At 49.1% G+C, this 12,386-nt stretch overlaps 1 protein-coding gene across 2 annotated transcripts in view; it reads right to left on the reverse strand.

Annotated features, from left to right (window-relative positions):
• Positions 1-3,774: 3,774 nt before the first annotated feature.
• Positions 3,775-12,386, reverse strand: part of PTCHD2 (patched domain containing 2) — a 30,462-nt gene continuing 21,850 nt past the window's right edge. The window contains exons 11-21 of one of the 2 annotated variants that reach the window (XM_010577321.1): positions 12,036-12,158; positions 11,291-11,427; positions 10,426-10,607; positions 9,845-9,975; positions 9,562-9,734; positions 8,384-8,510; positions 7,069-7,214; positions 6,547-6,706; positions 6,050-6,163; positions 4,908-5,074; positions 3,775-4,177 (exon numbers count right to left, since the gene is read on the reverse strand). In XM_010577321.1, the coding sequence (XP_010575623.1) occupies positions 3,815-4,177; positions 4,908-5,074; positions 6,050-6,163; positions 6,547-6,706; positions 7,069-7,214; positions 8,384-8,510; positions 9,562-9,734; positions 9,845-9,975; positions 10,426-10,607; positions 11,291-11,427; positions 12,036-12,158 (1,823 nt within the window). In that variant the 3' untranslated portion in view covers positions 3,775-3,814. Of the gene's footprint in view, positions 4,178-4,907; positions 5,075-6,049; positions 6,164-6,546; positions 6,707-7,068; positions 7,215-8,383; positions 8,511-9,561; positions 9,738-9,844; positions 9,976-10,425; positions 10,608-11,290; positions 11,428-12,035; positions 12,159-12,386 lie in introns of both variants that reach the window. The other variant, XM_010577320.1, reaches the window with a different exon arrangement.

Here is a 12,386-nt window from a genome sequence, read left to right on the forward strand (position 1 = left end):
AAATAAAGGAGTGGGCAGTTAACAAAAATATTCCATTGCAGTGTGCTGTAACTGGGAACTTGTGTACATTTCTTTTTAATTGCAGCAAAATTGTTTTGAAATGGAAAATCAGAGCATTCTCTTCCAAGTAAGGCTGGTCTGCTGTGCTCTACTGTTTAAAAACATGAAAACTGACAGCTTCATATGAAGCTTTTTAACTCCCTAGCTTCCTCTGCTTGAGAAATTCTCCCTGAGACAAGCTCTAGCCACTTTTAGTCCAGACTCTGTGAGCACCTTGGGCACGAGCAGCTACCACAGAGAAGGCTGAACCTTGCTCAGCAAGACGACAGGGCCCAAGAGATGGTCTGGGAAACAGAGGAGTCATCAGAGAAAGAAGATAGGTAGAGATGTGGGAGGAATTAATTTAGGGCAAGCATCTGCTCCCGGAACAGTGCCAGACAGGTGAGGCCTTGCTTTTTATTGCTATGAGCATCTGCCTCAGAGCACCGATTCCCAGCAGGGCTGTCAGCCCCACCTTCACATTTGCTCAGATAAACCCATCCGTTTTCTTACCTCTATAATTTTATGAATATTTTCCAATCCCAAGGAAGACACTGCCTACAAGGAGATGGATGTACACATCTGCTACTGATTTATTGTCTCCACAGACACTTGGGGAGATCAGGGTGTTGCAAACATTTTGGGGAAGGCTGGGCCCCATCTCTAAGCCTCTTTCACTCCACTGCACATGGAGAAAGCACCAGCCATCCTCAACATAGAGCTGTGCAGAGTGAAATGGTGACAGGGCAAGTGTCTAGTTAGATCTTAAGACCAGTGTCATGACTATGTTTAATCAAGTTTTCAGGTTACCAACATCCAGCGAGTCCTTGCAGTCAAAAGCATCACCTAGGATCACCTCCTGGCTCTTCTGCCATCCTACTATAATCTGGAGTAAGTTCCTTCTCCTCTCCTTGCCTCAGTTTCCTTGCTGGAGGGGCACAATTTCCTCAGTATGCCTTTGTGAATCATCTGCTACAGCTCTGCACCTATCTCAGTCTCATTCTTCTTTCTGAATCACTCTAGCCATTGCTCTCCTTTGTCCAAGTACCACCTTCTGTTCCTTTCTGGACAAACAAGGGCAAGGTGAAGTCCTGCTCCAGCTAGTGCCAGCCAGCCCTTCTGCACTAAGCGAGCCTGGGCTGGCGAGAGAGGAGAAGGGAAAAATGATAACTTGTCCTTTCCCCTGCCTGCTCCAGAAAACAGATGAAATCCTGTCAGGTGCCAAGAAATCTGTTATTTTTGTCTGCAGATCAGATGCTGCCAGATCAGACCCAAGAGACATAAAAGGTTTTCCACTACTTTGAAATTAATCTTTGCCTTCCAAGAGTGGCTGAATGAATGGTCCCAGCATGGTGTGTCCAGAATCACTCTGGAGGTGGGGGGCTTACAGAGCCTCTTTATAGTGAGCACAAACATAGGACACCAGGGGCTTAAATGAGCTTTAAACTTGGCAGGATTCAAAGCACATCTATGCCTTGTCTTAAAGACCTTTCAAGGTTTCTTCATGCTCATAGAAGGAGGAACTTCCTCTAAGGGTGTCTCAGCACCTTATTCTCTTGTCTGGTGACCTTGCAAATATCCATCAGCTTTAACAGCCCAAAGAGTTTGAAGCATTAGCTAAATTCAGGTCAAGCCACCAGCCAGAGCATCCATGGCAGCAGCACTAGGGCTACCTTGCTCTCCCCTGCAGCACCCACACAGGTCTCATGGGGCTGTACATCATCAGCACACTGCCCTCTATGCTCACTGCCACTTAGGAGTGCTCAGGGCACCACTACTAATTAAATTTGGAGAACAGACATAGGGAAAAGCATGGCTTACAGATCAATGTTGGGGCTGAACTGTGCACAGCAGTCATCAAAGCAGCACAGCTTAAGGATAGTAAAAAATCCTTTCCAGAACCATTTATTCCTGGGCACAGGGTTCATTATGAAGGGACTGGTGCAGATCAGAGATAGGTGCAAGGAACATTTAACAGTTTGCAGAAAGAGGTAACTAGGTTGCACCATAGGATGACAAGGAAGAAACCAGGTCTGCTCAGGCTCTCACCACCCTCACTGCCTGCAGCAGGACTGCTCTGGATTGCCCCTGGCATCAACATGAGTCCTGTCCTGGCACTCCTCTCTCCAGCTGACGCCTTGGGGAACCTAGTTTAGGAACAAACATTTGATCCGATTTCACAGGGATGACATGATGTGAAGGTGTAAGACTGGCAGGGATCAGAGCAGGGATACACTGAGCCAGGCAGAAGCAGCTGCTGGTCTGTCTCAGCAGCACAGTGTCCAGAACTTGGCTGGCAATGGGGATGTGCTTCCTGGAATTTCCATCTTAAAAAGGGGGTCAATCCAGACGGAGAACACAAAGCCACCAGGGACATGGTATCTGCAAACAAACAGAGGCAGGCTGCTTTCCGGCCACCCCTCTCTATTGGCATCCCTGTAAATAACATTTAATGCATCTCCCAGGGGGCACGACCCCTCCCCTTCTGCTGAGGACCAGATGTGCTGCATATCAATGCACACACTTAGCTATTTCAATTTTAAAAGTATGATAGAATCAGTGATGCTTAAAATGTACTTGTTAATGGCACCAGTTTGCGATTTCATTTTACTTTAATATAAGCCATCTGCTCTGAGCGGGCAGCAGCCGCAGGCTGAAGCTCCGCTGCCCTCACGTCTCCACAACTGAGGGTGTCTCTAAGGTGCTACAGAGGATGCACCACTGTTTATCCATGCGTGCCACCAGGTATGGGCTCTACCTGGCCCCAGTGGTTAGCTTGTCCTCAGGCTAAGAGCTGACTGCTATGACCAAAAGGCTCTGCAGGGCCCTCAAGGCTGTTTTCTTTCCACCATGAAGAGCAGAGTCAATGACTGGTGAGGTCACACACTGAGCAGGAGGTAGGACTGGGTATCAATACTACCTTTGCCTCACTACTGAGATGAGGGAGAGCAGGGCAGGTCGCTGAGGGCACCGCTTGCATTCCTGATGGCTGTTCACAGACCCAAGTGATCCCAGCAAAAGGTGCGCTGTTCCTTCAGAAAGCAGGGGAAAGCCATGCGTTCTGATGCCCTCCACAAATGACGAAAGCAGGTCACTGCAGGTGGTGCCACCCAGCATGTCTAGTTTGGATCCCACAATGACACCCGTAACAGCTCTTGTGCAGCAAGTTCACTGCTGGTCTAGCTTGGGTACAGGGCAAAGGGTTCCAGAAAACGCTGTTTCCCATGCCTGTCCAACAGCTCACTGCTGTTTTTGAAGGCTCAGGTAATGAGGCACAGGCTTGGCGTGGGGGTAGGACATCACCTCAAGAGTCATCGTTGCAATGCTGACCTTGGCCAAGGGGAGGGGAGGGGCAGAGGGAAGGGTTTTGAAAGGGATCAGATGGCCTTCCCACCTTCTCCTCTTTTAGCTTTGCGGTTCCAGAAAGCTCTGTTCAGTTAAAAAAAAAAAAAAAAAAAAAAAAAAGGAAAAAGAAAAAGAAAAAAGGAAGTAAAAGCAGAAAGAAAATTGAGAGAAGGAGCCCTCCTCCCCTCCTACTCACAGCCTGAGGTATTCCCTGGGCAGCCCTCACTGTCCATCATCCATCCACCACTACCCAAAATAAATACAAGTTTAGAGCAAAACCCATTAGAAAATAAAGTGCATCTGGAGTTGAAAAAATTCTGGAAAAAGGGGCTTTTTTTCCTCTTTTTTTTTCTTACAAAAAATATCCTTTAAAAAAAAGAAAAAAAGAAAGGGAGCAAGAGGACAGAGCATGTGGCTCTTGGGATAGGGTTTACAGGGCTGTCCCATTAGGGAGAGGGATCTTAAATCCACTCTTCAGCAGGGCAAGGCAGATGCATAGACCCAGCAGGCCAGCAAGAAGCACCCCCACCACAGCCTTGAGGCAGGAAGTCCTGCTGCGGATGAAGGTGCCAGGCCCCATGATGCTCAGCAGGGCTGTGCTCACAGTTAATGTGTACAGGATGGAGACTCCTGTGTTGAGGGCCACAATCTTCCCAAACTTAGCAAAAGGGGCAATGATGCAGAAGAAGAGCGGGACGGTGGCAATCACTGTGGTGACGGCGCTCGAGACAATTGCCACACCCACGTGGCGGACTGCTTCAATCGTCCTCCACTGGCGGCACGCTGTGGGGTCCTGGCAGAAGGGACAGCAGTGTTAAGGGGGAGTGGGGACAAGCACATGGGGCTGCACTAATATTTTAGCCTTTGAGAGAGTGGCTTAGCTCATTGGGTCCTGGTCCAGGACGAAGATGCTACATGAGCGCAGATCGGACAGTTCATGCAGTCTCTGAACACACTGGGCAAACAGCCATGAGGTTAAAACCACTAGAGGCGAAGTCTGCTGGATTTTGTGCCTCCTTTCAGCCACATCAGACTGACTGCTGGGCCTACGCAACAGAGGCACTGCATGCAGACACTATACGTGGGATCAGAGATCCTCAAGCTTTTGTGGTCTCCATCTTCCCAAAGAGGCAAAAGATGTTAACAAGGCCAGAGAAGACCTGGAGGTCCAGCACAGCACAGCAAAGCAATTTGCAAAGGTTACAGAATGAGCGTAGGGCCATTCCAGCTCAAGACTGCCTTCACTAGGACACAAAAAGGGGTTGCTCTGCACACAGCTGTGGCCAGTAAGAAATAGACAACCATGTGGGTTGGACCCTCAGCTGGGTTTACTGTACTTGGGTACACATGCTCATATCAGTCTGACCATTCAGCTGGACAAGCAGCAAGCATCCCAGGCATGCTGCGAGGGTGGCAAGACACATCTCCCCTTGCCCATCATGCCTTAGGTCCTGCATCACAGCCAAGTGGCATGAAGGGCATGAGAGGAACAGATGCAAGGCTATAGGAAGAAAAGAGCTCACCTCTGCCTGGTGTAGTGGCAGGTTTTCCCCCGCCAGCAGGTAGCCCTCCACCAAGTGCACGCAGTAATCAACAGAAGAGCCAACGAGGATGGAGAGGGAAATGGCTTCCACAGCTCCCATTTCCCAGCCAGACCAGTACATGATTGTCACCACCAAGCAGACCACCCCTGTGTGAAGAAGGTCATGTTAGGCAAATATAAAGGACTCTAGGACTGCTGCCCAGGCCTACTGATACAAGTCAATCACTGGGGAGTTTGGGATCATACTGCTACAGGTCTGCATGCTAGCCAGTCTGAATCTTGTACACACTCCCTCCTGCCCACAGAGGCAAACACTTCCCTCACCTTCCCTTTCCATAGGGACCATTCAACAAGGTAATCAGACCTGCTGGGGATAGTGAAGCACCTAGTTAAATATTAAGCAAACTGACAGACTGATGCCAGTCTAGACTAATGCTTGCTAAATGAATCCAAACCCAGGAAAGAGGGCCCTTTGTTTTGCTTGCTGGAGTTACACAGACGCTGAGCACATGCACAAGTTTTTCTCAAAGGCAAGAGTGATGTTTGTTTGTGAGTCATGTGTGGGAGACTAAGTGGTCTTAAAATGATAGATTTGATTTTTCAACTGAGAAGTTTAGCAACACACTTAGACCACAATATCGTCAAATCACCAGCCAGGGAGAGGGAACTATTTACAAATTTACTTCAAATACTAACAAAACTGCTAAAATATTCAGCTTTTAAAATCTCCCACTGCTTAGAAACAGCAGCCATGGTGCAGATCCTTGGGAAGTAGCGCAATTGTTATTCAGAGCATGTGGGACTTAATCACATTATTATACATAACAGGCAGGGATGGCATTTGTGTAGCTAAAACCCTTATTTAAACAAATAGAAGGGATTGTGTAGATAAAACACACTGGGAATTAGACACACAAATCTATTTTCCCAATGAGGTTCCCATGCATTTGTTAAGAGTTTCTCCCATTCACCTACGTATTATCAGGACTGGCTCCTGGAGAGCCAGAAGGATTTACACAGAGTAAGAGCAATTCAGTTCAAATCACCAGAGACTCAGCAGTGCCACAACCCACCAATTTCAGACAAAGGGAAGGCCTGACATATTGGAATTGGTGTTTTTACCTAAAATGCTGAGCAGCACTGGCAGCAGGAGGAGGATGTGAGTGGTAAACACCGCCACTGCAGCCACACAAATAACCAGCGAGAGGACGAGACCGTACAGGGCACTCTGCACTCCTGGAAGAAAAAGGGCCAGCTAATTTGACTCCTGGAAGGCAACAGCTTGGATGAGAAAGGCACCCTGTCCCTGTTGGCCACAAGGCAGGCAGGGACGCACTGCAGGGAGATTGGAAGGGGAGGATGAAAGTGGAGAGTGGATGATCAACTTCTTGCCTCTCACATCAGCAGGGCAGAGTCCCTTCCCTTCTCTATTTCCCTGGGGTCTGCCTAGGATTTTGACAGTATATGCTGCGTGGGGCAGAAACAAGCTTTAGGAGTTCTCACAGCAATGGTAAGGGACTGAAGATGTAACACGTGCCCATCAAATGGGACAGAGCGTGCTGTGAAGATGTGTCAGACAGCATGGGCTCCTCAGGGAGGGAAACATGGTAGTCACTTGCCTATAATCTCCATGAAGATCTGCTTCCAGTGCTCACAGGTCTGGAAACCGTGCCGGAGAGCAGAGCCCTCTGGGAAGAGCTGGAGTTGCTGCTGCAGGAATGTCTCCCATTTCAGGTAGTCAGCATATGTCTGGAAGGAAGATTTCCCTTTGTAGGTTGTCTGTAAGAAGATGAACATGTTATTCTTGTGTCCTGCTCTTTGGGGCAGGGTATGCATGGCAAGGGAAGAGGTAGAAGCAGCCAGCTGGAGCTGCAGCACCAGGCAGAACTGGCAGTGGCATATGGGCAAATCTGCCACCAGCTCTTTGCCTGAGCTCTCACAGTATGAGCTAATTGTGGCATAAGCAGCCACTTCTAGTAACTTGTGAGTGCAGGCATCTGTCTGCAACAATGCACAAACACTAGCAAACACTAAATTATGGCTGCAAATGGAAGTGGCCAGTGCAGAAAAAGCAGAGCTAACCCCCCAGAATTTACAAGAAGAAGCTATCACAAGGATAGATGGTGATGCCATGTGCTCACCGATTCAAATGCCATGGAGATCCACTGCACCTTCCCATCCTTCACCCCCACTGCCCCATGAGAGAGCTGTCCGGGCAGCAGGTTTGGCTCAGGGATGTTCTTGCACTCAGGATGCAACATCTGCAGAAAGGAGGAGATGCTGTAACCTGGAAAGAAAGAAAGAGCAGGGGATGAAGAACAGGACAGGAAAAGGAAACATGTTGGAGCAAGGTGGGAAAAAAAAAACAAGAGAAAGTTGCAGGCCCCATTTGTCAGCAGCTGCTTCCCCTTGCAACTCTAACTTGCCAAAGCCCTTGAGGTCTCGGCACCAGAGCCGTCAGCTGTTGCTGGCTTGAAAGGGCACTCTGTGCCATCAGCACTGGACAGGGCACTACCAACCCTGTTTGTCCCCAGCTGTCAGGAAGCAGTATGAACAGAAAGTGCTGAGGAGCTGTCTGCCTGGCCTCGAAGGGATTTTCTCCAGGTACGAGACACTGTCTTTTGGCCTGAAGCCAATGTACACTTCCTAGACTCAACTCCACAACCTTGTGACTTCTGAAGTTGCAAGAGAGAGTCACTGGTTGGGTATGTGAAGCCACAGGGGCAGTGAGTAGCCTCATCACAAGGAGATCAGGTGTGATTTGCTCGTTATTCAGGAGCTAAGAAGATATTTACTTGTCCAAAAGATTGTTAAGTGTATCACAAGCAATACCCATGACTGGAAAGAACAGATACAATTCTGTTCTTATCTTCACTGGATTAAATCCCAAAGAATATTCCCAGTGTCTTCGGAGTTAAAGACACCATTTCTCTTTCTCACCTCCCAGAAAGCACGATGAGGGGCATGTTCTAGAAGGGTAAAGCTGCCTTGGGAAGAAAAGGGCAGCAAGAAGCAGCCACCCTTTCTGGTTTGCTGTTGAGGACCCCAGCTCAAACAAACACTGCTGCAAACAGAGCTGCAGAATAGGAGTCTGATGTTCCTGTCCCACTTGCTGTGTATTTCTCATCCCCCAAATGGTTGGCACAACACACAGAAGCATGAGGTGAATGGCCCATGGAGATGGGAGCTGTGACTTAAGCCAGGTACAAACAGGCAGAGCTGTGCTGCAGCCAGATCAGGAGAGCTGACTGCTGAGAAACACCTCTCCTCCCTGCACTGCCTGTATTTATCATTGACTGGTACCTCCTTTTCCTATCCCTGCTTCATCAAGCTGGGATCTGAAAGTTTGAAAGCCCTTATCAGCCACACTCTTCAGACTGGCGGGTGAGAACCAGTCTCCACCCAGGGACCCAGAATCCCCCCAAGGAGTCTGTGGCTGGTGTTAGTCCTACCTACCAGAGGGCAGGCACTGAGCCCCTCCTGGCTTCACTAGCTCGGTGTTGCTGGCTATGGCTTTGCAGAGGCGGCACAGGTTGCCAATCTCTTTGAAGAGGTCGAAGCTGTCATCATAGATAACGCTGCCCTTTCACAAGGAGACACAACAATAAGAGCACCACACGTGAGGCATACACACAGCAACTGGCACAGGGCGGCAGAAGCCGAGTCCTCTCCTGGCTACACAGCCTGGGACTAGCTTATACAGACCTTATACAGTGGAAGAACCCAGCAGACATCTTTGCCTCACCAGATAACCCAAGAAGAAACTACATGCTGCCTGCTCCCCACTCACTTCCAAAAAAAAAAAAAAAAAAAAAAAAAGGGGGGGGGGGGCAGGGGAAGGCAGGCAGTATGACAGAAGCACTAATAAATGAATAGCCACCATACCATGCCCAACACCATTAGGGTCTGCCTAAGGAGCAGCTCTAAAGGCCTAGCAGCCCCCAGCACGGAACTCCAGTTTTCTGCACACTCCACTGCCTGCATTTCACACTGCCCCCTCCAGAGGAAACAGGCAAAAGCCGATTCTGCACAGTGCCCCCAAATCATAAGGCAGGAAGAACAGGAGAAAACTGAAGTGCATTTGCTAAGTAACCAGAGCTAAGCATATTTTTTCTGGAGAAAGGCTGTGAACGTGTCAAGGTATCAGATCTGGGAGAGAAGCTGTTCCTGGAAAAGTCACATTTAGTAACCTTTCCCCAGAGTAACTGATTTGTATTTTTTCATGTTAATATCTCATAACAAGACAAAAATTATAGAAAAATATCAGTTCCCTGGATCTTGAATTTGTAGTGAGATTTTCATACTCAGCTCAAGATGGGTTTGCTTCTAAAATCCTCAGGAAAGCCAGATTTAGACTCAAAATTAGAAGGTTAGATACTGCATTCAGAAAGGGATTTTCTGAAAAGTCTGAAGTGATTTCAATAAGGGCTTCCTAATCTCCATTATTTGTGAATTTGCTAGAACAGAAATGTACTTTTAGCTCATCACAATGCTACCATCTCTGCTATTCCATCTGTCTAGACTGCTGGAACACACTGCCTGGGCTGTGGGGATTAATTAAACACCATCCAGGGAGACCGTCCTTCACTCATCAGCCCCGAGCATGCCTGTCCAGCATGCCAGAATGTGTGTACCATGTCTCCGATGACGTGGTTGTCCGGGCGTCTTGTGCGATTAACACCTCTGATACCAAACACTACAAACACCATGGCTCCTGTGTCTACCAGTGGCCGCACTGCTGGCTTCCCACAGCCCGTGTTCATGCAAGGATTAAATCCAGAAGTGGCTGACAGCTTTGCTTTGGGTGCTGCTGTCAAATACAGAAGAAAGGTTGGTTACATCAGAAGGCAGCAAAAAAGGGTCTGGCTCTCTGGATCTGACAGTCAGACATGGCTGAACAGGTCCTCATCAGCTTACCTTTCTCACTGGGAACATAGAGGATGCCTTTGGTGGGTCCATCTGGGCTAGAGCTGAGAAGACAGCCAGGAGGTGCTACACACACTCGGCCATGGTAAGGGGGCTTATGCGACTGGGCAAAATACAGTTTCCTGTGCAGCAAAGAAAGTTCGTTATGGGGGACCAGAGGTAGTAAAGATGAAGTGTCCAAAGCATTACATGGAAACAGATGTTCTCAGGGACAGAAGAAAAAGGTGGGCAACTCCAGATCTGGTTCCCTAGCCATTGCATATTCTGTGCTGCCTGCTCAGTCCAAGAGTTCAGGTGGGTAAGGGCAAGACCAAGATCGGCACTGTCTTTTTGACACCCAAAGAAGCAACCAGTCACAGTCCTGCACCTGTCAAGCCTTTAGCATGTTAGTGACGCTATGGGCCTGCAGAATAACTTTGCAAAGATGGGGCACATTTGCAGCAAAGAAAGTCCTAGGGCCATGGATGTCATCAGCTGAGGGCAGGACTGGCACTGGACATTAGGCATCCCCTATCAGCCACTCAGTTGTGCTGTTTTTGCTGCCTGGCCCTAAGTGGGTTTTGGAAGGTTACCGTGTTCGCTGTTGCTCCTTGGCGGCCACGTAGAAACTGAAGTCGAACTTCCAGCCTCTCTTGGTGTCACAGGACAAGGTGGTCATCATCCACTTCCTGGGGCTCGTCTGCTTAAGCAGCCCTACTGTGGACACACAAGCTGTCAGCTTCCTGGTGAAGTTACCGAAAGGCACTCTATACACCTAAGCAATGGATTAATGAAAACAGACACTTAACTCCACAGGGTTGCAGCCTGTTGCACATTAGCATCACACACTCCCCTCCTCCCTGAGCACTGGCACAGCCACACAGAACGAGTACTGCAGGCATAAACCCAGCCAGCCCCCAACCTGTCTCCTTCCCAGGGCTGGCCAGTGTGTCATGGGGCCCCTTGCCACCCCCATTCTCTGTGGCCTAGGCTGAATGGTGGCTGCTCTGTCCAGGGTGAGGGACATCTGAAAGCGAGTCCTCCTGGGGGTGTGTGTGCCCAATATGGCCTATACACAAGCAGTGTTGCCCGCTTGCCTGTGTCTGTGGATGTACAGAAGGAAGCAGTGGGAATCCAGTTGTCTCAGCAGCAGTTTCTACTAGAATGAGCTCAGCTGATGATGCCAGGCCTCATCTGATCTCCAGACACCCACACTTCTGTTCCCATTGCTGACAGTCACATTGCAACAGCAACAGGTAAGTGCTGCGGCACTACGAGGCATAATCTTTAACGATGCCAGGCACAATGCCCTCCATGTTAGCTACCTTACTGCAATGCCCCGCACATTTCACCCTGAGCTACTTAGGGCCCCGTGGAGAGACAGGAGGAGGCTCTTATGCTCACCTGTTGAGTGCTGCACTCTTGATAGAGGGGTCCAACATCCCTGGACTGACTCACCTGGAATGAAGGCACCTCCCCGTCTCCCGGTGACACCATCTGCCAGGGGGCAGGGACACTGGCATTCAGTGAGAATCTGTAGATGGCTGGTCTTCCCTTGCTTCTGGACTTGGAGATATACACAGTCCCCTGGAGATCTGAAGAAAACAGAGGCCATGAGGGCTAGTGGTACTTCTCAGTCAGCAAACCCTACAGATATGGGCAGCAGCAAAGGAGGGTTCTTCTGGTCTGCTCTCTCCTCTGGGGCAGCAGGCACAGCCTTTGCCTTCTAGCAGCACAGCACACCTTTCAAAGGTACTCACAAATATATCTTGAGCTGCAGTAATTCCTGATGGCTTACTGATTCATGTCATCTTGGGACCTGGCCCAGTAACCCTTTTATCCTCAAAATCCCCTGCAAAGCAGGCTGAATTTACTGTCCTCATGGCCTGCCAACAAGGTTGTGACATAGGACTGGGATGCAAAAGCTCTGAGCTCCTAGCCCAGTACTCAGACCAGAGGGATCTGTCACTAGACTGTACTGCCACCTGGGTTATAGGACCACGTCCTAGAGAACAGCAGGCATTCAGGAAAGGGGGATTGTAATGATGCCCCTTACATCCAGAACCGAGCTAGGGCTCGGCCGGACAGGGTCTGAAGAGAATTATTCCCCATCAGCTATTTATAGATCATATGATTTAGTTTTCACCTGAGTGGATCCTTGGGCCCTGGATACAAATGTAGTCAGTCATCATGCCCTACTTACCTTGCTGCCCTGTATCACTTATGCTCCCTTTGCTTCCCCAAGGTGACCCTGAGCCCCTCTTCTTTTTTTCCAAGGAGGTTCGGATGTTGTTCTGCAAACTGTGGGGCTTTTCCTGAAACAAACCTGTCCCACAAGGTTAGTCAGGGAGGAAAGAGCAAATGGCATGACAAGAGACCTGCCAGCCCTGCACACACCACAGACTCTGCTACTGAACACCAAACCCTAAGCAGGGAACACAAGAGCCACAGACCCCCAGCTTGTCACTGCCATCACTTATGAGTAAAAGTTGTCAGTTTTCATGGACTATAAAGGAATTGCTCCAGCAGAAATACTCTGGCAGTTCCTGGCTAA

The sequence above is a fragment of the Haliaeetus leucocephalus genome, unplaced genomic scaffold, assembly GCF_000737465.1.
Source record: "Haliaeetus leucocephalus isolate CR32 unplaced genomic scaffold, Haliaeetus_leucocephalus-4.0 Scaffold556, whole genome shotgun sequence".
In the NCBI taxonomy this organism is placed as follows: domain Eukaryota; kingdom Metazoa; phylum Chordata; class Aves; order Accipitriformes; family Accipitridae; genus Haliaeetus; species Haliaeetus leucocephalus.